Below are 22095 nucleotides of genomic sequence, written 5' to 3' on the forward strand. Positions count from 1 at the left end.
AATTGGGACAAAGAGTGACATGACATGAGCTGCAGCAAATATGAAATATGATAACTTAAGGTAACAGAGTTTTAGTTCATAATCCGTGGTCAAAATTTGGGCTTTTACTCATTTAGCAAATGTTTTCAGCTAGAACTAAAAATAGTCCATAAGAGGTTCAAGCAATAGGTAATTTTTATTACATAGCATTTTTATTAATGAATATTAGACCAGTGTCTTTAATAAAATGAAATTGATCATTGTCCCAGAGAGTACAATTCTTCATGCTAAAACTTGACATTATCTATCATTCTGCAGAAAAGATTGGTGGTGGAAACAAGGGCAAGTGAGGGCTCATGCTAAAACCGAGAACAAACAGTAAGAACATTTTATGGTCGACGGTTATCGGACTCAAAATTCATAGCATATAGACAACTGTCTGGCCACAAGATTTTATTTGTGCTACATTCTAAACTGTTTAGTAAACAAGTTTACTAAATCAGTAAACAAGTTTTCTAATGCTAAGTGGAGACTGGGAGGCTGTGTGACTAAAGAAATAGCAAATTTCTAACCATCACAGCAGGATAAGTGAGTCTTTCCCAGCCCAATAAGTATTGGATTTCCTTATACACTGTGTATGAAGGCTAAAAATAGTCCATTAATTTAAATGCATTTGTTAACGTTTACACTTTGTGAGGCCCTGTTTATTTTATCCTTACGTAATATTTCATGTTCTTTTAGGTGATAATTAATTGTTTGGTGGTTTGTTGTATTTACCTTACAGAAGATAATGCTGCTGTGTATTGACTTGTGATTATAGAGCCTCTCTTATTCTTCTGTTGAAAATGGTTTAATAGCGTTTGTCCTTTTTTGGTTTCTAGAATTTTTTCCCTGTTACCAGTGATTTCTGGGAAACAAGTACTAGTAGGTATTATCGAACCATGAAGACTTTTTCATATACGAAAGTGAATACCACCAAGCTACATATGTCATTCTAGACATTTTTGCTGTATTTATTTCCTTATTCTATGTTTGCTTTTTTATACTTTCTATCACTATAGAGGTTTCTCTTAGGTAACTATTCATATTTGGTCTTTTCCATAAAGATATCAATTTAGATAAGTCTATTAGAAGCTTCATAAATTAACTGGGAGATTTTGGAGCCATTAAAGTATCCAACTATCACTCTGTGCTGATCTCATGATACTTTGGTAAAATGATCAGAGAAAGTCTGGTCCAAATCTCACTCTTGGTTGAGGTCCATCACAGATTTCTATTGCAAAGGAAATGTCATTCTTCTCACCCTTTCTTTTAACCTGGTAACTTTCTACCTGTTGAACCCTTTTTGTTTCCTGGGCTTCTGGGACAGGAACTTTGAGGTCAGGTCGATTTGGGCTGGAATCCCAACTGTTCACTGGCTGTGTAGCCTTAGGCAAACTACTCATCCTAAAACCTCTTTCCAGAAAGAACTAATTTTACCCACTGTCCACATTTCCAACTCCTGCCCTACCTTCTGAAAAAGGACTCTGACTTCATTGAAATCATTCATTATAAAGTTTCACTTAGGTATAGAAGGAGGATAATCATAGTATCAGCCTTAAGGCATTATGTGGGTCTTAAATGTGATAATACATGCAAAATCTAAGCTCAATATGGCTAACACTATCACACGACCAAATACCAGCAGTGAATTCTTTTCGCTGGTTTCTTTCTTTTTTCTCTCATCCTCTATTTTGTTATCCTATTTTCTGCTCTGCATTTTTTTCTCTTCTGTCTTACTCTTCCTATTCTCTTTCATCTCTGCACCACCTCATTCCAGTTTCTTTGCTCACACAATCTTTCTTAAGGAGAGTTAGCAGCGAGTGGTAATATGTAGCACTTATTAGGTAAGTTGAGAAGCATTTTGTCCTTGGGTGGGAAGGGGAAGAGTGAGATCCACAAAGTCCTTTTTCTTTTTTTTTTAATTTTTATTGAAGTATAGTTGATTTACAATGTTGTGTTAGTTTCTGCTATACAGCAAAGTGATTCAGTTATACACACACACACACACACACACATATATACATATTCTTTTTCATATTCTTTTCCATTATGGTTTATTACAGCATATTGAATATAGTTCCATGTGCTAAACATAGGACCTTGTAAAAAATAAAATAGATAAACAAGGTCCACAAAGTCTTTTTGTCAAGAGGACCCAAAAGATGGAGAAGACTGCAGCTTAGTTGGGGCAGGAAGCGCTGGGGCTGACTGGCTAGGGGAGCAGAAGATTACATAATGGACCTAAATGCTCTTGGGGAAGTGCTGTTATTCAAAACAGAAATTGAGAAGGACATAGGGAGATGAAGAGGATCTGAACAGGGATACATTTAAGAAATAGGAGATGTTTGATAGTTTCAAATGCATCCAAAGAAAACCATGAAACTTGACTGGTTTTGTATTTCAGAATTTAAAGAGAGTAATTTCATCTTAAACCTAAAGACATGTCTTTGGGCAGAAGCTGTAGGCATTGGGTAAAAACTAGCACTTTCTGGTGGTTGGCCACAAAGAGGAAATGAAAGAGGGGCCAGAAGTTGAAAAGGTTTTTTTTTTTCCTGTTTCTATACTGACTTCTGACATCATGATTTCACATCAGAGTTTTCAACTTACGAATTTGGGGCTTTAAAAGGGAAAGGTTTTTGTAGTTCCCAGCATAATAAGGACATATCTTTTTATACATCTTTCCTTACAGTATTATACATTTAAAATATAATTGCTGGGCTTCCCTGGTGGCGCAGTGGTTGAGAGTCCGCCTGACGATGCGGGGGACACGGGTTCGTGCCCCGGTCTGGGAGGATCCCACATACCGTGGAGCGGCTGGGCCCGTGAGCCATGGCCGCTGAGCCTGCGCATCCGGAGCCTGTGCTCCGCAACGGGAGAGGCCAAAACAGTGAGAGGCCCGCGTACCACAAAAAAAAAAAAAAAAAGAAAAAAAAAATATATGTAGTTGCTGGAAAAAAATACAGTTGCTGGTGTCTGCCATTATTTGGTATGTGTACCGGTAACAGCATTTTGAGGAGACCAGATGAGAGTTTCATCTTTCTCGTGAGAAGTTTAAAACTTGATTGGAAGGAAACTGAAGGACAGCACTTAGAAATAAATCTAATTGGCTGAACCGAAGCTATTAAAGTGTCATTATTTGCGTGTTGAGTAGATATGAAACTGAGGATAACCTCAGTCCCTGAAATAAGTAATTTCTTTAAAAAATAATATAAAACTGAGATTTTGCTGCATGTATTTCATGACATTACCAATTTGAAAGGTTTCTAATCTCTCATCCACTCTACAGAAGGGTATATTTTAACAAGAGCATTATTCACAGGGACATATATTGTTGATCCATTTTTTTTTTTTTTTTTTTTTTTTTTTTTTTTTTTTTTTTCTGTATGCGGGCCTCCCACTGTTGTGGCCTCTCCCGTTGCGGAGCACAGGCTCCGGACGTGCAGGCTCAGCAGCCATGGCTCACGGATCCAGCTGCTCCGCAGCATGTGGGATCTTTCCGGACCCGGGCACGAACCCGCGTCCCCTGCATCGGCAGGCGGACCCTCAACCACTGCGCCACCAAGGAAGCCCCTGATCCATTTTTATTAGCAGTATAGAAAATATCCATATATAAAAAAAGTTGGTTTATATTCTGGTCAGGATGGCAAGTGTTCCATTGCAGTAAAATTTTGGTGGAATTACAGGTTGATGAGAGTGGGGCTTGCACCTTAAATGTTTTAGATTGGAGTTTCTAGAAATGGTTCTGGGGCCACCAAATGGGCTGACATATGGAGGTGGTTAGGGTGACATGGCCAATGGGTCTTAAGAAAGAGAAAGGAGCAGGTGGTGCTGAGGGAGGTTGCGCAGGAGATGGAAGTGAAACCTGTAGATTTGGTGAAAAATTTTTATTTTCCCACACTATTAGTCATTTTCATTAAAAAAAATAAAACTCCTGCATACTTATTAAACTATTATCATTTGAAAATAGAATACATTATATTCTGCTGTCTCAGTTACCTCATGCCAGTGGACAGCATGGAGCTAGGAAAGAGTATAAAACATTATCAAGCCATCTAGTAGGGAGATAGATCCAGAGGAGTCCGGTAGGAGTAGTGCCAGGCCACTCATGGCTTCAGTGTGGCCACGGGAGGGGTGAGGCTCGAGACTGAGCTGCCCAGGGGTGACGGAGCAGCTGTTTATTACTGCAGCTCCTTCCAGCTCCTCTCCCATTATCTTCCATCTCTCGGAACTCCCGGGCTTTTCCCTGCGTATCTGGAGTTGGTTATATCACATGGTACTTTGACCAACATGTAGTATCGTTTGCTGAAAAGACCCTGGCATTGCAGTCATATAGACCTAATTGCAGTTCCTGACTGTCACTCCCTGTGTGACCTTAGCCAGGTTATTTAATCTGAGTTTTGAATTCCTATAATTAGAGTTAATAAAACTCATCTGGAAGAATTAAATAAGCTAATGAGCAGTAATCTGTGGCACGATGTGAAACAATAGTAGGAACTAAACACATGATCCTTCTTGCTAGGAACATTGAACACACAGACATGTTGCAAGAAAGAGTGTTTTACTAATAAAAAATCACTAGTATATTTTGTAGACCACCATGGGCTTTTAGACCTTCTGTTTACTCCACGATGATCTTGTAACAGGTAGGAAGAGCATTAAGCTTGAGTAACAAAAATATGAAAGAGTAATCTCATGAAGAAACTAGGTTTATTTTCCTCTTGCCAAAAGTTAAGAGATAGATCATCTCAACTTTTTGACAGCTATTTGAGGCTATTTGGCAGCTCCATGAGGAGCCAGGCTCCTTCTAACTTCCTGCTCTGCCATTCTTAGTGTGTGACTTTAGTCCCGAGGTTAGTTCATGGTCCAAAGATGGCTGCTCTTACCTTCTGCCTGGCAACCTACTTTCAGAGATGGAAAGGGTGAAACACAAAAAGCCTGGTTCTTCCCAGGGACTTTCATGAAAGAGGCAACGAGATAAAGCTTGGGTGTCCCAGAGAAAGCAAGGGAGTTCACTGGCAACTATCCCTAGAAAGTATCCCAGAGACACTGGGGTGGACCCAGTGAGGTGTTTATAGGATACCTGAGGCTAGTTATTGGCAGGGAGAAAGCGGTAAGGGCCCTGAGCTTGTTTGGATGTCTTATCTTATGACTCCTTCTGGAGAATACCCGGCTACCAAAGGCATGAAAATATCGCACCCTTTAGCAGGGTGCTGGATCTGATTAGAGCCAGCCCTAAATATAAGGTAAAGAAGAGATACCTGCTTTTCTCTCTACAACTGCAGGAAGTGCTATCGGTCTGGGAGTCCCTGGCAGAGAGGAAACGACGATGAGCCTTGAGCTAGAAAGCCTCAGATGGAGTCCCAACTTTCCACTCAGCAGCTTCTCGAGCCATGTCTCTGCTAAGTAGGGATTATACTCTTAGAACATAGCCTTGGAAATGAAATGAGATATATTATAATTACTATAAAATCATCTAAGGTATTATTATTGTCTGAGCTCTCCTCCTTACCCAACAGAGCCTAAAGGGGCAGGAGTATTGAGGATACCAAGGAAAATCTAAAAGACAACATCCATATAGAATCCTAAATATGTCATCTTTTATGTCTGGCTTCTTTCACTTAGCATGTTTCAAGCTTCATCCATGTTGTAATATGTATCAGTGCTTCGTTCTTATTTATTGCCAAGTAATATTCCATTGTATGGATCTGCCACATGTTGTGTATCCATTCATCCACTGATGGACATTTGGGTTGTTTCCACTTTTAGGCTATTTTGAATAATGCTGCTATGACCATTCGTGTATACCTTTTTGTATGGACATACGTTTATAAGCAGGAAAATATCAGGAAATACACAGAGAAGGCTGCTCTGTGAGGGTTTGTCTGCTGCAATCATTCCTTGAGAAGTTGTCCTGGTTCTCCTGCTGCCAGGCAGTCAGGGCAGAGCTCATGGGACTTCCAGAGATGTCGAGTCAGGCGGGCCCTGCTGTGTACCTTCCCTCTTTCACTCTAATGCCAGGTTACTGGTCTCGTCTTGCAGTGGCTCATGACAAACATTACTGCTGGTTGTGGAGGAACGAGTTGGCTTTGGTTTAGAAGCCAGATTCTGCTTGTTGCCACTTTGGCAGGTTACATCCTCTCCCTGAGCTTTAGTCAGGTGTCTTATCTGAGAGGTGGAGGTAATAGCTGCTGTGCAGAGTTCATGTGAGGATGAGATAATGCCTGTGAGGTATCCAGTTGAGAGCAGGTACTATGGCAATTGGCAGTTGCCCCGGGCAGTAGGGCAATTAAAGACACAAAGGGCACAGGTCAGAGACAGGGTAACACACAGCTCTTTGAATGACTTAGCTATTTTAGAAATGTTTAAACCACTTTTCCCATAAGCACTCTATTAGTTTGCTAGGGCTGCCAAAGCAAAGGACCACGGGCTGATTGACTTCAATAACAGAAATTTGTTGTCTCCTAGGCCTGGAGGCTGGAAGTCTAAGATCAAGGTGTCATGAGTTTTGTTTTCTCCTGAGGCCTCTCTCCTCAGTTAGCAGATGGGCACCTTCTTTCTCTCTGTGTCCTCTCATGTCCTTTCCTCTATGCAGACATATCCCTGGTGTCTCTGTGTGTCCAAATTCCTCTTCTTATAAGGTCATGGGACAGATGGCATTAGACCTCACCCCAAAGGCCTCATTTTAACTTATTCACTTCTTTAACAGCCTCGCTTCCAACTATAGTCACATTCTGAGGTACTGGGGTGTTAGGATTTTTGAGAGGGACCTAATTCAGCACATAGTAAGGACCTAGGGGGCATCTACTCTGTCCCACACACTGGAAATAGAGAAGGGACAGTCTTAAGTCTGGCTCACAGGACACTCGGTCTTTTGTGAGAGACAAATAAGCAGATAATGGCAAAATGACTTTTCTCCATTGACCCTTCCCTGTGTTTCACGACTGAGCTTGCAATCTCTGCAAGTGTATCACCAGATATACACTCAGCATTCCGCCCACCTCAGAATCCCAGTTCAATCAGCTACGAACCTTCCAGGTCTTTACCAGTTCAGGAAAAGAGTTTATCAGAGCCCATTTAGAAACAGGAAGTAGGTTAGCCAAGAACCCAGAGAATCAAGGCCAGACTGAGGTGAAGTGAACAAGTAGTTCAGACTGAAGTTTGCATGCCTCTTTTCCTCCCATTTCTGCCAGAGTTTTAGGGGCCTCCAAATACAGTGAGACAGTGGCCACCCCACAATCCCTGCGTGCCCAGGACCCAAATGCAAGGCTGTTCCATCTCCTTCCCACACCTGACCACATCTCATCTTTACGCTTAACGCTTTCCAAGGTGATAGAATCACGAAGTTAAGAATTATTGAGCACTTACTCTGTGTTGGGCAATAATCAGACACTTTACATATGTCATCGAACTTGATCCCCAAAACAGTCCCAATTCACCTCATTTTACAGATAAGGGAGCTGAACTGTAGCATCCCCAAGGTGACACAGTCAGTAAATAGCCCACTTTACATGCAGGTCTTTCTAATTTCACTAAGACCTTCAGACTCAGCGGAGCGAACAGCGGCTGGTCTTAGGCTGGTTGTTAGTCTTAGGTTGGGTCCCCTAGAAGCAGTGCCTGGGAGGACTTTGGGTGCCTGTGACGTATGAAGGGTATTCACTCAGAAGAAAGGAGAAAGGGAAGCAGGGAGGGGAGGAAGGGAAGGAGCTGAGCAGCGATGCGCCCCCTGCTAGCCTAGCTTCTGCCACGGTGAGTGCTGAAGCACCAGTCACCTGCAGGACTGGCTCCACGTTCCAGGGCACTCAGTCGCTGGCTGCAGGTTCAGTGGATAAGGAGGGTGTGTAACTGGCAGCCCCACCAGTAAGGGCAATTCCCCAGATGAGGTGCAGCCGTGAGCCCATAGTGCCGAGCACCAGGCTGGTAAAGTCACCAGCAGCTGCCACTTCTCACCGACTCTAGGAGCATTGATATTCTAAATGAAGATCCTAGGGAAACCATGCCTTGATCCAGAGGAATGCATCTTTACCACTTCAAGTCCTATGGCAAGTTACCGTAGGAGATACTTTTGGACCAGAGGGTGGGAGATGGGGGCTTTAGAATCTCCACGTTATACCTATAAACTGCTGTCTGATGATACAGCTGACAGTCTCAACAGCATTTATAGTTTAACAAAGTGATTTTTGTGTACATTATTCATTTGATCATCACAACCTTATGAAGTAGATGGCAGGTTTCATTAGCCCATTTTACAGAGATTAAGTGGTTCAATCGCAGAACTTTGATGTCATAAAGCTGGACCTAGGGCTTGCTTCTGACTTGAGATGGAGGGCCCCTCCAACATTCCATACACTGTCTGGTGGGATGAAATCTGCAAAAAACATAATGCCCCACCTAGGGTGACCAGCCCAGTCCTGTTTGCCCAGGACTTTTCCAGTTTAAAAACTGCAAGTCCCACATTCAGGGAATCTCAGGGCTGACTTATCTGTTAAGCAGAAAAGGCCACACCTGGGACCCTTTTAGGGGCCCACAAAAGGGTCCTAATTTTAATTCCTTTTAACAGCAGAAGAAAAAACGAATACTATAACAATAATGAATATGTATTAACAAAGCCAGCCTGGATTGTTATTCATCATTATACCAACACAGTCATAAAATATAATTTTTAATTTTGTATGTGTATGCATGTGTGTGCATGTGCTTGTGTGTGAAGGAAGAGGCCATCGAAAGCGAAAGTGCCTAAGACTCAGTGTCATAATGCGGCCCTGAACGCACCATCATCCCAGGCAAACTGGGAATGAGAATCACCTCAGTCCCTTAGCAGCTTGGCAGTAGCAGTTCATCACAGCTGAGAGTCTTAGGGCTTTCGCACACAGGGATTACCTAAAACCACCCGTGCTTCCCAAGATCTGTGATTTCCGTGCTCTGGCTGCTTCCCTTCTAAACACATATCAGTTGCCTGGGTTCACTTTGGCTTCCCCAAAGAAGGAGCTGATGAGCCCTTCTGCATATTGTGCTGTAAACTCCATGTCTCCGTCTCCCTGTTGACCTGACCCGATACTTGTCTTACTTATCTTTTTGTGTCTCCAGCTCCTGGCTCAGTGTCAAGCACTCAATGCATATTTTTTCATTGAATAAATGAGTTAATTGATGGCCTGATTCAGCCGATTGCTTGTCCTATAACACAGGGGACACTAAGTACTCCTGACTTCAGTTTCCTCATCTGTAAAATAAATGCATTGGAATAGATGAACTCTCAGGTTCTTAGGGGTCACTTCATATCATGTATTCATTATACCAGATTATGTGACCACCAATGTCATTGAAAAATGTGTCTCGTTAGCAATGAATGAGTCCCTTGTTGATTCTTTGTCGAGTCATTACTGTGTTTTCCCCATCCCCATTTTTCTTTTAGATCCTTACTGGAAGGCAGCATGTCCAATTTTACCTTGAGAAAAACATCTCCCACAGGAAATGGTAATGTAGATGATGTTTCCCTTACTCAGAGAACTTAAAAATAGGAGAAAAACAACGCACAGGTCTTTTTTTTTCCATGTAGCTATGAAATTCTTAGAAGCAACCATCCAATTTAATTAACATGGCCGAAGTTAGGCTTAAGAAAAAAGTAAGAGTGCTATAGATTTTACTCATCTAATTGCAATTCAAAAATTTCTTTTAAAAATCAAGTGTGTGTGACCTTCTGTGCTTTTGGCTCCCGTGAGATCAAAGAATTAAGTTATTTATAATCAGAAGCATCAGGACTTACTGTTGTTCACTAGGTACTTCTAAAACAGTCTCGTGTGTCCTTCTGAGGCACATTTCTTTTTGAGCAAAATGGCCAACCCACTAAACCCGGTATTGGTTTTTCCCAGGCCTGTGGTTCTACACTCCCAGGTGTGGGGCAGGGCTTCATGGTGTGCACGAGCAATTTCAGTTGGCACCTGAGCAGTTTTATAAGTTATCTTTGATGATGGGGTGTGGGATTTGTTCTTTCTTGCCGGTGCATCTTACTTTGAAACAGTACTGGATTTGCCAGCCTAGAAGAGTGATGCTGGCCAATCAGATGCTCCTCTCAAGATTTCCAAGTAATAAACACACACTCAACTCCATGCAACTACATCTCTTGTTGTTTCATTTTTCTGTTGATAGATATGAAGAGTACCACTCAGGGGACTACACTGAAGCAACAGGGTTTTCACAATGTGAACAAAAGAAGGACTCTCTTACAGGATAACAGCTGGATAAAGGAACGTCCTGAAGAAGAAAAGTAAGAGCGTGGGTGGGTGGGTGAGTAGAAAGAGCCATTCTCCATTTGGGAAACTAATGGCGATGTGGAAATTGGATACATTCCTTCTAAAACCCTTTGTTGCTTGGCCTCATGTTTGGTAAGATTTAGTAAGCATAAATTCGTTACATCAGATTTTTAAGAATATCTCTACCATTGTTAATATTCACATACCTAAAAGAATAGGAGTAATTAGTGAGAAAAAAGTAGGATTTCGCTGTTATAAATAGCATAGACATTGGTGCCTACTTGATAATCTGAAAAAAAAAAAAAAGGCATTCCAATTTCCAAAAAGGTAATATTTAAGCCATGGTAACGAGATTCCTGGTGCCTGAGGTCAGTTGAAACAAACACAAGTATGATTCCAAGTTTACAAATTTAATAATAATTTATCTAAAATTTCCTTATGTGCAAGTAAAACCGATCAATCCTCAACTCATTTTAGTCCCCACTGGTCGTATACCTCTAGGTAGGGAAAGGTGGTAAAGGCAGTATCACTTTGTAAGAGAAAACACTTAACCATCACGAAAGTATTTTCTGCTTTAAGCATTGTTTCTATTAGCTGTATGTTTAAAGATCTGAAGACTATTAACCTAAGCATATCACCTCATTGCCAACATAGATTTATAATAGGCATTTGTCCAGCCCATATATATTTATTATAAATTGTGTATATATATATATATATACATACATACGCATATGCATATGTCTTTGATTCCCTCTTATGTGTCCGGCTAGATACTAGGTACTTTACGTATAAAGCATCACTGAATCTCATAGCAATCACATGAGGTAGGTATTACATCCTCATTTTTACAGAGGAGGAATCTGAGGCTCAGAGAAGTTAGGTAACTTGTTCAAGAGCACACAGCTATTAAGAGGTGGAGCTGAAAGTAACATGACCCATTATCTTCCCATTACACCAATGGTTCTCAGTCAGGGACAATTTTGTTCCCAGGGGATGTTTGGCAAGGTCAGGAGACATTTTTAAATGTCAAAATTGGGGGGTACTCCTGACATCTAGTCAGTAGAAACCAGAAATGCCACTAAACAACCTACCAGGCAGAGGACACACCTCACAACGAAAAATTATCAAACCCATAATGTCAACAGCACTGAAGTAGGGAATCCCTGCATTACAGGATAATTCCTCTAAGCTTTCTACTAAACTGTCCATACATGGTTGTTTGAGGAGTGTACTTGTAACTGTTAAACAAAAATGTCTATTAAATTCTGTTATTAAATTTTATTATTTTAAGGAGCTATAGGGTTATTTGGAGACTCACACTAAGTTTTGGAGCTAGCATTCTTAGAAAACAATCATTTCCTTCTATAAAGCAACATTTACTGCTTCTGTTGGAAGCTAATATGACATTTCTATTTTTCCATGGTGGTAGAATGATATCAAAGGTAGATCACAAATTTTGGGTTGCACAAATTTGCACAGATGTGGGGCAATAGACAATTTAGATGGCTAAGACAATTTATAGTCAGTAGAAGACAATTTAGATGGCTAAGACAATTTATAGTCAGTAGAAGTGATGGTTTTCTGCCAGACATGCTTCCTTAAAAAGGCCCAAGGAAGCCAGCTTGGCTGGCATGACAGCTGCTGAGTGAAGGGGAAATTGGCTCTGATGCTTTCCCCACGCCTGCTGGCCCAGTAGTGGGCTACGTGCTATGTATTTTTCTTCAGGCAGAAATGCGTCTGGTGTCTGCTACTCTCCCACAAGTTTAGGGAGGGGATCCCAGGGAGATGGAGAAGTTCTCTTGGCATCTTCAAGGGTATATATTCGCTGGAATTGTTTCAGTTTCACTGCTCATCTTTCTTTAATTATCTACTGCAGTTCTTTTATAGCTTTACTGTAAGTGGTTCCAGAGTGTTGAGTAATCAGAACCAGGAGAAATGTGATATTTCAGTATTGGTTGGGTTGACATGGAAAGGTTCTGATACTTATTCTCTGCTTTGGCTCAAGGCCAAAGTCTCTACTACATGTTTGGACATTTCCTAAAATTGCCTGCACTTTCAGGTCCACTATACAAAGTAAGGAAGACATAACTTCAGGATCTTATGTATGAAGTTCTATTGAAGGGTTGACCAGTAGGAAAAGGGAAAGTTTGGAATAAAAAGATCACTCTTGTCACTTGCTAACTTTTTAGCCTTAGGAAAGCCACAGAATCCCTGATCAATTTTCTCATCTGTGAACTGGATATAAGTGTATCCCCTGCCTAATTTATAGGGTTATTTTAAGGACCAAACAGAGCAAAGTATATAATCTCATGTTTCAAAAATAGGCTAAATCTGTGAAAAATCAACCTTCTTAACCACAAATATTGGTACTTATTTTCCTACATTTTGTCAAGGGAAACTGTCAAGACCAAAAAGTGGAAAAATTTCAGATATAATGGGCTTAATTAAATTTAATAACTTTATTAGAGTATAATTGCTTTACAATGGTGTGTTAGTTTCTGCTGTATCACAAAGTAAATCAACTATAAGTATACATATATCCCCATATCCCCTCCCTCTTGCATCTCCCTCCCACCCTCCCTATCCCGCCGCTCTAGGTGGTCACAAAGCACCGCACTAATCTCCCTGTGCTATGCGGCTGCTTCCCACTAGCTATCTACCTTACTACGTTTGTTAGTGTGTATATGTCCATGACTCTCTCTCGCTCCGTCACAGCTCACCCTTCCCCCTCCCCATAACCTCAAGTCCGTTCTCTAGGAGGTCTGCGTCTTTATTCCTGCCTTACCCCTAGGTTCTTCATGACATTTTTTTTCTTAAATTCCATATATATGTGTTAGCATACTGTATTTGTCTTTTTCTTTCTGACTTACTTCACTGTGTATGACAGACTCTAGGTCTATCCACCTCATTACAAATAGCTCAATTTCGTTTCTTTTTATGGCTGAGTAATATTCCATTGTATATATGTGCCACATCTTCTTTATCCATTCATCCGATGATGGGCACTTAGGTTGTTTCCATCTCCGGGCTATTGTAAATAGAGCTGCGATGAACATTTTGCTACATGACTCTTTTTGAATTTCGGTTTTCTCAGGATATATGCCCAGTAGTGGGATTGCTGGGTCGTATGGTAGTTCTATTTGTAGTTTTTTAAGGAACCTCCATACTGTTCTCCATAGTGGCTGAACCAATTCACATTCCCACCAGCAGTGCAAGAGGGTTCCCTTTTCTCCACACCCTCTCCAGCATTTATTGTTTCTAGATTTTTTGATGATGGCCATTCTGACTGGTGTGAGATGATATCTCATTGTAGTTTTGATTTGCATTCCTCTAATGATTAGTGATGTTGAGCATTCTTTCATGTGTTTCTTGGCAGTCTGTATATCTTCTTTGGAGAAATGTCTATTTAGGTCTTCTGTCCATTTTTGGATTAGGTTGTTTGCTTTTTTGATATTGAGCTGCATGAGCTGCTTGTAAATTTTGGAGATTAATCCTTTGTCGGTTGCTTCGTTTGCAAATATTTTCTCCCATTCTGAGGGTTGTCTTTTGGTCTTGTTTATGGTTTCCTTTGCTGTGCGAAAGCTTTGAAGTTTCATTAGGTCCCATTTGTTTATTTTTGTTTTTATTTCCATTACTCTAGGGGGTGGGTCAGAAAGAATCTTGCTGTGATTTATGTCATAGAGTGTTCTGCCTATGTTTTCCTCTAATAGTTTGATAGTTTCTGGCCTTATATTTAGGTCTTTAATCCATTTTGAGTTTATTTTTGTGTATGGTGTTAGGGAGTGTTCTAATTTCATTCTTTTACATGTACCTGTCCAGTTTTCCCAGCACCACTTATTGAAGAGGCTGTCCTTTTTCCACTGTACATTCCTGCCACCTTTGTCAAAGATAAGGTGTCCATATGTGCATGGGTTTATCTCTGGGCTTTCTATCCTGTTCCATTGATCTGTCTTTCTGTTTTTGTGCCAGTACCATACCGTCTTGATAACTGTAGCTTTGTAGTATAGTCTGAAGTCAGGGAGCCTGATTCCTCCAGTTCCTTTTTTTGTTCTCAAGATTGCTTTGGCTATTCGGGGTCTTTTGTGTTTCTATACAAATTGCGAAATTTTTTGTTCTAGTTCTGTGAAAAATGCCAGTGGTAGTTTGATAGGGATTGCATTGAATCTATAGATTGCTTTGGGTAGTAGAGTCATTTTCACAATGTTGATTCTTCCAATCCAAGAACATGGTATATGTCTCCATCTATTTATATCATCTTTAATTTCTTTCATCAGTGTCTTATAGTTTTCTGCATACAGGTCTTTTGTCTCCTTAGGTAGGTTTATTCCTAGATATTTTATTCTTTTTGTTGCAATGGTAAATGGGAGTGTTTTCTTGATTTCACTTTCAGATTTTTCATCATTAGTATATAGGAATGCCAGAGATTTCTGTGCATTAATTTTGTATCCTGCTACTTTACCAAATTCATTGATTAGCTCTAGTAGTTTTCTGGTAGCATCTTTAGGATTCTCTATGTATAGGATCATGTCATCTGCAAACAGTGACAGCTTTACTTCTTCTTTTCCGATTTGGATTCCTTTTATTTCCTTCTCTTCTCTGATTGCTGTGGCTAAAACTTCCAAAACTATGTTGAATAAGAGTGGTGAGAGTGGGCACCCTTGTCTTGTTCCTGATCTTAGTGGAAATGCTTTCAGTTTTTCACCATTGAGGATGATGTTTGCTGTGGGCTTGTCATATATGGCCTTTATTATGTTGAGGAAAGTTCGTCTATGCCTACTTTCTGCAGGGTTTTTATCATAAATGGGTGTTGAATTTTGTCAAAAGCTTTCTCTGCATCTATTGAGATGATCATATGGTTTTTCTCCTTCAATTTGTTAATATGGTTTATCACATTGATAGATTTGCGTATATTGAAGAATCCTTGCATTCCTGGAATAAACCCCACTTGATCATGGTGTATGATCCTTTTAATGTGCTGTTGGATTCTGTTTGCTAGTATTTTGTTGAGGATTTTTGCATCTATGTTCATCAGTGATATTGGCCTGTAGTTTTCTTTCTTTGTGACATCCTTGCCTGGTTTTGGTATCAAGGTGATGGTGGCCTCGTAGAATGAGTTTGGGAGTGTTCCTCCCTCTGCTATATTTTGGAAGAGTTTGAGAAGGATAGGTGTTAGCTCTTCTCTAAATGTTTGATAGAATTCGCCTGTGAAGCCATCTGGTCCTGGGCTTTTCTTTGTTGGAAGATTTTTAATCACAGTTTCAATTTCAGTGCTTGTGATTGGTCTGTTCATATTTTCTATTTCTTCCTGATTCAGTCTTGGCAGGTTGTGCATTTCTAAGAATTTGTCCATTTCTTCCAGATTGTCCATTTTATTGGCATAGAGTTGCTTGTAGTAATCTCTCATGATCTCTTTTATTTCTGCAGTGTCAGTTGTTACCTCTCCTTTTTCATTTCTAATTCTATTGATTTGAGTCTTCTCCCTTTTTTTCTTGATGAGTCTGGCTAGTGGTTTATCTATTTTGTTTATCTTCTCAAAGAACCAGCTTTTAGTTTTATTGATCTTTGCTATTGTTTCCTTCATTTCTTTTTCATTTATTTCTGATCTGATTTTTATGATTTCTTTCCTTCTGCTAGCTTTGGGGTTTTTTTGTTCTTCTTTCTCTAATTGCTTGAGGTGCAAGGTTAGGTTGTTTATTCTAGATGTTTCCTGCTTCTTAAGGTGGGCTTGTATTGCTATAAACTTCCCCCTTAGAACTGCTTTTGCTGCATCCCACAGGTTTTGGGTCGTTGTGTCTCCATTGTCATTTGTTTCTAGGTATTTTTTGATTTCCTCTTTGATCTCTTCAGTGATCACTTCATTATTAAGTAGTGTATTGTTTAGCCTCCATGTGTTTGTATTTTTTACAGATCTTTTCCTGTAATTGATATCTAGTCTCATGGCGTTGTGGTCAGAAAAGATACTTGATACAATTTCAATTTTCTTAAATTTGCCAAGGCTTGATTTGTGACCCAAGATATGATCTATCCTGGAGAATGTTCCATGAGCACTTGAGAAAAATGTGTATTCTGTTGTTTTTGGATGGAGTGTCCTATAAATATCAATTAAGTCCATCTTGTTTAATGTATCATTTAAAGCTTGTGTTTCCTTATTTATTTTCATTTTGGATGATCTGTCCATTGGTGAAAGTGGGGTTTTAAAGTCCCCTACTATGAATGTATTACTGTCGATTTCCCCTTTTATGGCTGTTAGTATTTGCCTTATGTATTGAGGTGCTCCTATGTTGGGTGCATAAATATTTACAATTGTTATATCTTCTTCTTGGATCGATCCCTTGATCATTATGTAGTGTCCTTCTTTGTCTCTTTTAATAGTCCTTATTTGAAGTCTATTTTGTCTGATATGAGAATTGCTACTCCAGCTTTCTTTTGGTTTCCATTTGCATGGAATATCTTTTTCCATCCCCTTACTTTTAGTCTGTATGTGTCTCTAGGTCTGAAGTGGGTCTCTTGTAGACAGCATATGTAACGGTCTTGTTTTTGTATCCACTCAGCTAATCTGTGTCTTTTGGTGGGAGCATTTAGTCCATTTACATTTAAGGTAATTATCGATATGTATGTTCCTATTCCCATTTTCTAAATTGTTTTGGGTTCGTTATTATAGGTCTTTTCCTTCTCTTGTGTTTCTTGCCTAGAGAAGATCCTTTAGCATTTGTTGTAAAGCTGGTTTGGTGGTGCTGAACTCTGTCAGCTTTTGCTTGTCTGTAAAGGTTTTAATTTCTCCATCAAATCTGAATGAGATCCTTGCTGGGTAGAGTAGTCTTGGTTGCAGGTTTTTCTCCTTCATCACTTTCAGTATGTCCTGCCACTCCCTTCTGGCTTGTAGGGTTTCTGCTGAGAGATCAGCTGTTAACCTTATGGGGATTCCCTTATGTGTTATTTGTTGTTTTTCCCTTGCTGCTTTTAATATGCTTTCTTTGTATTTAATTTTTGACAGTTTGATTAATATGTGTCTTGGCGTATTTCTCCTTGTATTTATCCTGTATGGGACTCTCTGTGCTTCCTGGACTTGATTAACTATTTCCTTTCCCATATTAGGGAAGTTTTCAACTATAATCTCTTCAAATATTTTCTCAGTCCCTTTCTTTTTCTCTTCTTCTTCTGGAACCCCTATAATTCGAATGTTGGTGCGTTTAATGTTGTCCCAGAGGTCTCTGAGACTGTCCTCAGTTCTTTTCATTCTTTTTTCTTTATTCTGCTCTGCAGTAGTTATTTCCACTATTTTATCTTCCAGGTCACTTATCCGTTCTTCTGCCTCAGTTATTCTGCTATTGATCCCATCTAGAGTATTTTTAATTTCATTTATTGTGTTGTTCATCGTTGCTTGTTTCATCTTTAGTTCTTCTAGGTCCTTGTTAACTGATTCTTGCATTTTGTCCATTCTATTGTCCATTCTATCTCCAAGATTTCGGATCAACCTTACTATCATTATTCTGAATTCTTTTTCAGGTAGACTGCCTATTTCCTCTTCATTTGTTAGGTCTGGTGCATTTTTATCTTGCTCCTTTATCTGCTGTGTGTTTTTCTGTTTTCTCATTTTGCTTATCTTACTGTGTTTGGGGTCTCCTTTTTGCAGGCTGCAGGTTCGTAGTTCCTTCTGTTTTTGATGTCTGTCTCCAGTGGCTAAGGTTGGTTCAGTGGGTTGTGTAGGCTTCCTGGTGGAGGGGACTAGTGCCTGTGTTGTGGTGAATGAGGCTGGATCTTGTCTCTCTAGTGGGCAGGTTCACGTCTGGTGGTGTGTTTTGGGGTGTCTGTGGCCTTATTATGATTTTAGGCAGCCTCTCTGCTAATGGGTGGGGTTGTGTTCTTGTTTTGCTAGTTGTTTGGCACACGTTGTCCAGCACTGTGGCTTGCTGGTCGTTGAGTGAAGCTGGGTGCTGGTGTTAAGATGGAGGTCTCTGGGAGATTTTCGCCGTTTGATATTATGTGGAGCTGGGAGGTCTCTTGTGGACCAGTGTCCTGAAGTTGGCTCTCCTACCTCAGAGGCAGAGCCCTGACTCCTGGCTGGAGCACCAAGAGCCTTTCATCCACACGGCTCAGAATAAAAGGGAGAAAAAGTAGAGGGAATTAGTAGAAGTATGAGGAAAGAAAGAAGGAAAGGAGGGAAGGAAGGATGGAAGGAAGGAAGGAAGAAAGAAAGAAAGAAGCAAAGAAGGAAAGAAGGCAAGAAGGAACGAAAGGAGGGAGGGAGGGAGGGAGGAAGGAAGGAAGGAGGGAAAGAAGGAAAAACAGAAAGAAAGAAGATACAGTAAAAATAAAATAAAGTATAATAAAGTTATTGAATTAAAAAATTCTTAATTAGAAAAAAAAGGGACGGATAGAACCTTAGGACAAATGTTGGAAGCAAAGCTATACAGACAAAGTCTTACACAGAAGCATACACATACACCCTCACAAAAAGAGGTAAAGGGGGAAAAATCATAAATCTTGCTGTCAGAGACCACCTCCTCAATTTGGGATGATTCGTTGTCTAAAGGAGGGAAGGAAGGAAGGAAAGAAAGAAAGAAAGGACGAAGGTAAAGTATAATAACGTTCTTAAAATTAAAATTGATTATTAAGAAAAAAATTTTAAGAAAAAACCATGGACGGATAGAACCCTAGGACAAATGGTGGAAGCAAGACTATACAGACAAGATCTCACACAGAAGCATACACATACACATTCACAAAAAGAGGAATAGGGAGGAAAATCATAGATCTTGCTCCCAAAGTCCACCTCCTTAATTTGGGATGATTGGCTGTCTATTCATGTATTCCACAGATGCAGGGTACATCAAGTTGATTGTGGAGCTTTAATCCGCTGCTTCTGAGGCTGCTGGGAGAGATTTCCCTTTCTCTTCTTTGTTCTCACAGCTCACAGGGGCTCAGCTTTGGATTTGGCCCTGCCTCTGCGTGTAGGTCGCTGGAGGGCGTCTGTTTTTTGCTCAGACAGGACGGGGTTAAAGGAGCCGCTGATTCGGGGGTTCTGGCGTACTGAGGCCGGCGGGGAGGGAGGGGCACGGAATGCGGGGCGGGCCTGCGGCGGCAAAGTCCAGCGTGACCCTGCACCAGCCCGAGGCCCGCCGTGCGCTCTCCCGGGGAAGTCGTCCCCGGATCCCGGGAACCCGGCAGTGGCGGGCTGCACAGGCTCCGCGGAAGAGGGGAGTGGAGAGCGACCTGTGCTCGCACACAGGCCCCTTGGTGGCGGCAGCAGCAGCCCCAACGTCTCCCGCCCGCCTCTGGGGTCCGCGCCTCCAGCCGCGGCTTGCGCCCGTCTCTGGAGTCAGCGCCCTCAGCCGCGGCTCGCGCCTGTCTCTGGGGTCCGCGCCCTCAGCCGCGGCTCGCGCCCGTCTCTGGGGTCCGCGCTTTCAGCCGCGGCTCGCGCCCGTCTCTGGGGTCCGCGCTTTCAGCCGCGGCTCGCGCCCGTCTCTGGGGTTCGCGCTTTTAGCCGCGGCTCGCGCCTGTCTCTGGGGTTCCTTTAAGCAGCGTTCTTAAACCCCTCTCCTCACGCACCAGGAAACAAAGAGGGAAGAAAAAGTCTCTTGCCTCTTCGGCAGGTGCAGGCTTTTCCCCGGACTCCCTCCCGGCTAGCTGTGGTGCACTAACCCCTTCAGGCTATGTCCAAGCCGCCAACCCCAGTCCTCTCCCTGCGCTCCGTCCGAAACCGAAACCCGAGCCTCAGAGCCTCAGCTCGCAGCCCCGCCCGTCCCGGCGGGTGAGCAGACAAGCCTCTCGGGCTGGTGAGTGCCGGTAGGCACCGATCCTCTGTGCGGGAATCTCCCCGCTTTGCCCTCCGCACCCGTTGCTGTGCACTCCTCCGCGGCTTCGAAGCTCCCCCCTCCGCCTCCCGCAGTCTCCGCCCGCGAAGGGGCTTCCTAGTGTGTGGAAACTTTTCCTCCTTCACAGCTCCCTCCCACTGGTGCAGGTGCCGTCCCTATTCTTTTGTCTCTGTTTATTCTTTTTTCCTTTTGCCCTACCCAGGTACGTGGGGAGTTTCTTGCCTTTTGGGAGGTCTGAGGTCTTCTGCCAGCCTTCAGTAGGTGTTCTGTAGGAGTTGTTCCACGTGTAGATGTATTTCTGGTGTATCTGTGGAGAGGAAGGTGATCTCCGCGTCTTACTCTTCCGCCATCTTCCTCTGTCCCTATTCCTAGGTATTTTATTCTTTTTGTTGCAAGGGTAAATGGGATTGTTTCCTTAATTTCTCTTTCAGATTTTTCATCATTAGTGTATAGGAATGCAAAAGATTCTGTGCATTAATTTTGTATCCTGCTACTTTACCAAATTCATTGATTAGCTCTAGTAGTTTTCTTGTGGCATCTTTAGGTTTCTCTATGTATAGCATGTAATCTGCAAACAGTGACAGTTTTACTTCTTTTCCAATTTGGATTCCTTTTATTTCTTTTTCTTCTCTGATTACTGTGGCTAAAACTTCCAAAACTATGTTGAATAATAGTGGTGAGATTGGGCAACCTTGTCTTGCTCCTGATCTTAGTGGAAATGGTTTAAGTGTTTCACCACTGAGAATGATGTTGGCTGTGGGTTTGTCATATATGGCCTTTATTATGTTTAGGTTAGTTCCCTCTATGCCTACTTTCTGGATGGCTTTTATCGTAATTGGGTGTTGAATTTTGTCAAAGCTTTTTCTGCATCTATTGAGATTATCATATGGTTTTTATCCTTTAATTTGTTAATATTGTTTATCACATTGATTGATTTGCATATATTGAAGAATCCTTGCATTCCTGGGATAAACCCCACTTGATCATGGTGTATGATCCTTTTAATGTGCTGTTGGATTCTGTTTGCTAGTATTTTGTTGAGGATTTTTGCATCTATGTTCATCAGTGATATTGGCCTGTAGTTTTCTTTTTCTTGTGACATCCTTGCCTGGTTTTGGTATCAAGGTGATGGTGGCCTCATAGAATGATTTTGGGAGTGTTCCTCCCTCTGCTATATTTTGGAAGAGTTTGAGAAGGATAGGTGTTAGCTCTTCTTGAAATGTTTGATAGAATTCGCCTGTGAAGCCATCTGGTCCTGGGCTTTTTTTTGGGAAGATTTTTAATCACAGTTTCAATATCAGTGCTTGTGATTGGTCTGTTTATATATTCTATTTCTTCCTGGTTCAGTCTTGGAAGGTTGTCCTTTTCTAGGAATTTGTCCATCTCTTCCAGGTTGTCCGTTTTATTAGGATATATTTGCTTATAGTAATCTCTCATGGCCCTTTGTATTTCTGCAGTGTCAGTTGTTCTCATTTCTAATTCTGTTTTTTGAATCTTCTCCCTTTTTTTCTTGATGAGTCTGGTTAATGGCTTATCAATTTTGTTTATCTTCTCAAAGAACCAGCTTTTAGTTTTATTGATCTTTGCTATTGTTTTCTTCATTTCTTTTTCATTTATTTCTGATCTGCTCTCTATGATTTCTTTCCTTCTGCTAACTTTGGGTTTGTTTTGTTCTTCTTTCTCTAATTGTTTTAGGTGTAAGGTTAGGTTGTTTATTTGAGGTGTTTCTTGTTTCTTGAGGTAGGATTGTATTGCTATAAACATCCCCTTACAACTCCTTTTGCTGCATCCCATAGATTTTGGTTCATTGTGTTTTCGTTGTCATTTGTTTCAAGGTATTTTTTTATTTCCTATTTGATTTCTTCAGTGATCTCTTGGTTAATTAGTAGTGTAGTGTTTAGCCTCCATGTGTTTGTATATTTTACAGTTTTTTTCCTGTAAATGATCTCTAGTCTTATAGCATTGTGCTCAGAACTGATTCTTGATAGGATTTCAATTTTCTTAAACTT

General features: G+C 41.1%; 1 protein-coding gene across 16 annotated transcripts in view; it reads left to right on the plus strand.

Annotated features, from left to right (window-relative positions):
* Positions 1 to 22095, plus strand: part of SCEL (sciellin) — a 334162-nt gene that overhangs the window by 199818 nt on the left and 112249 nt on the right. For 11 of the 16 annotated variants that reach the window (XM_079903393.1, XM_079903382.1, XM_079903395.1 and 8 more), the window contains 2 exons: positions 9431 to 9492; positions 10165 to 10282. In XM_079903393.1, coding sequence (XP_079759519.1) covers positions 9431 to 9492; positions 10165 to 10282 — 180 coding nt within the window. The remainder of the gene's footprint in view (positions 1 to 9430; positions 9493 to 10164; positions 10283 to 22095) is intronic. The other 5 variants (XM_079903383.1, XM_079903386.1, XM_079903385.1 and 2 more) reach the window with 1 other exon arrangement.

This window comes from Stenella coeruleoalba (assembly GCF_951394435.1).
Source record: "Stenella coeruleoalba genome assembly, chromosome: 18".
Taxonomy (NCBI): Eukaryota; Metazoa; Chordata; class Mammalia; order Artiodactyla; family Delphinidae; genus Stenella; species Stenella coeruleoalba.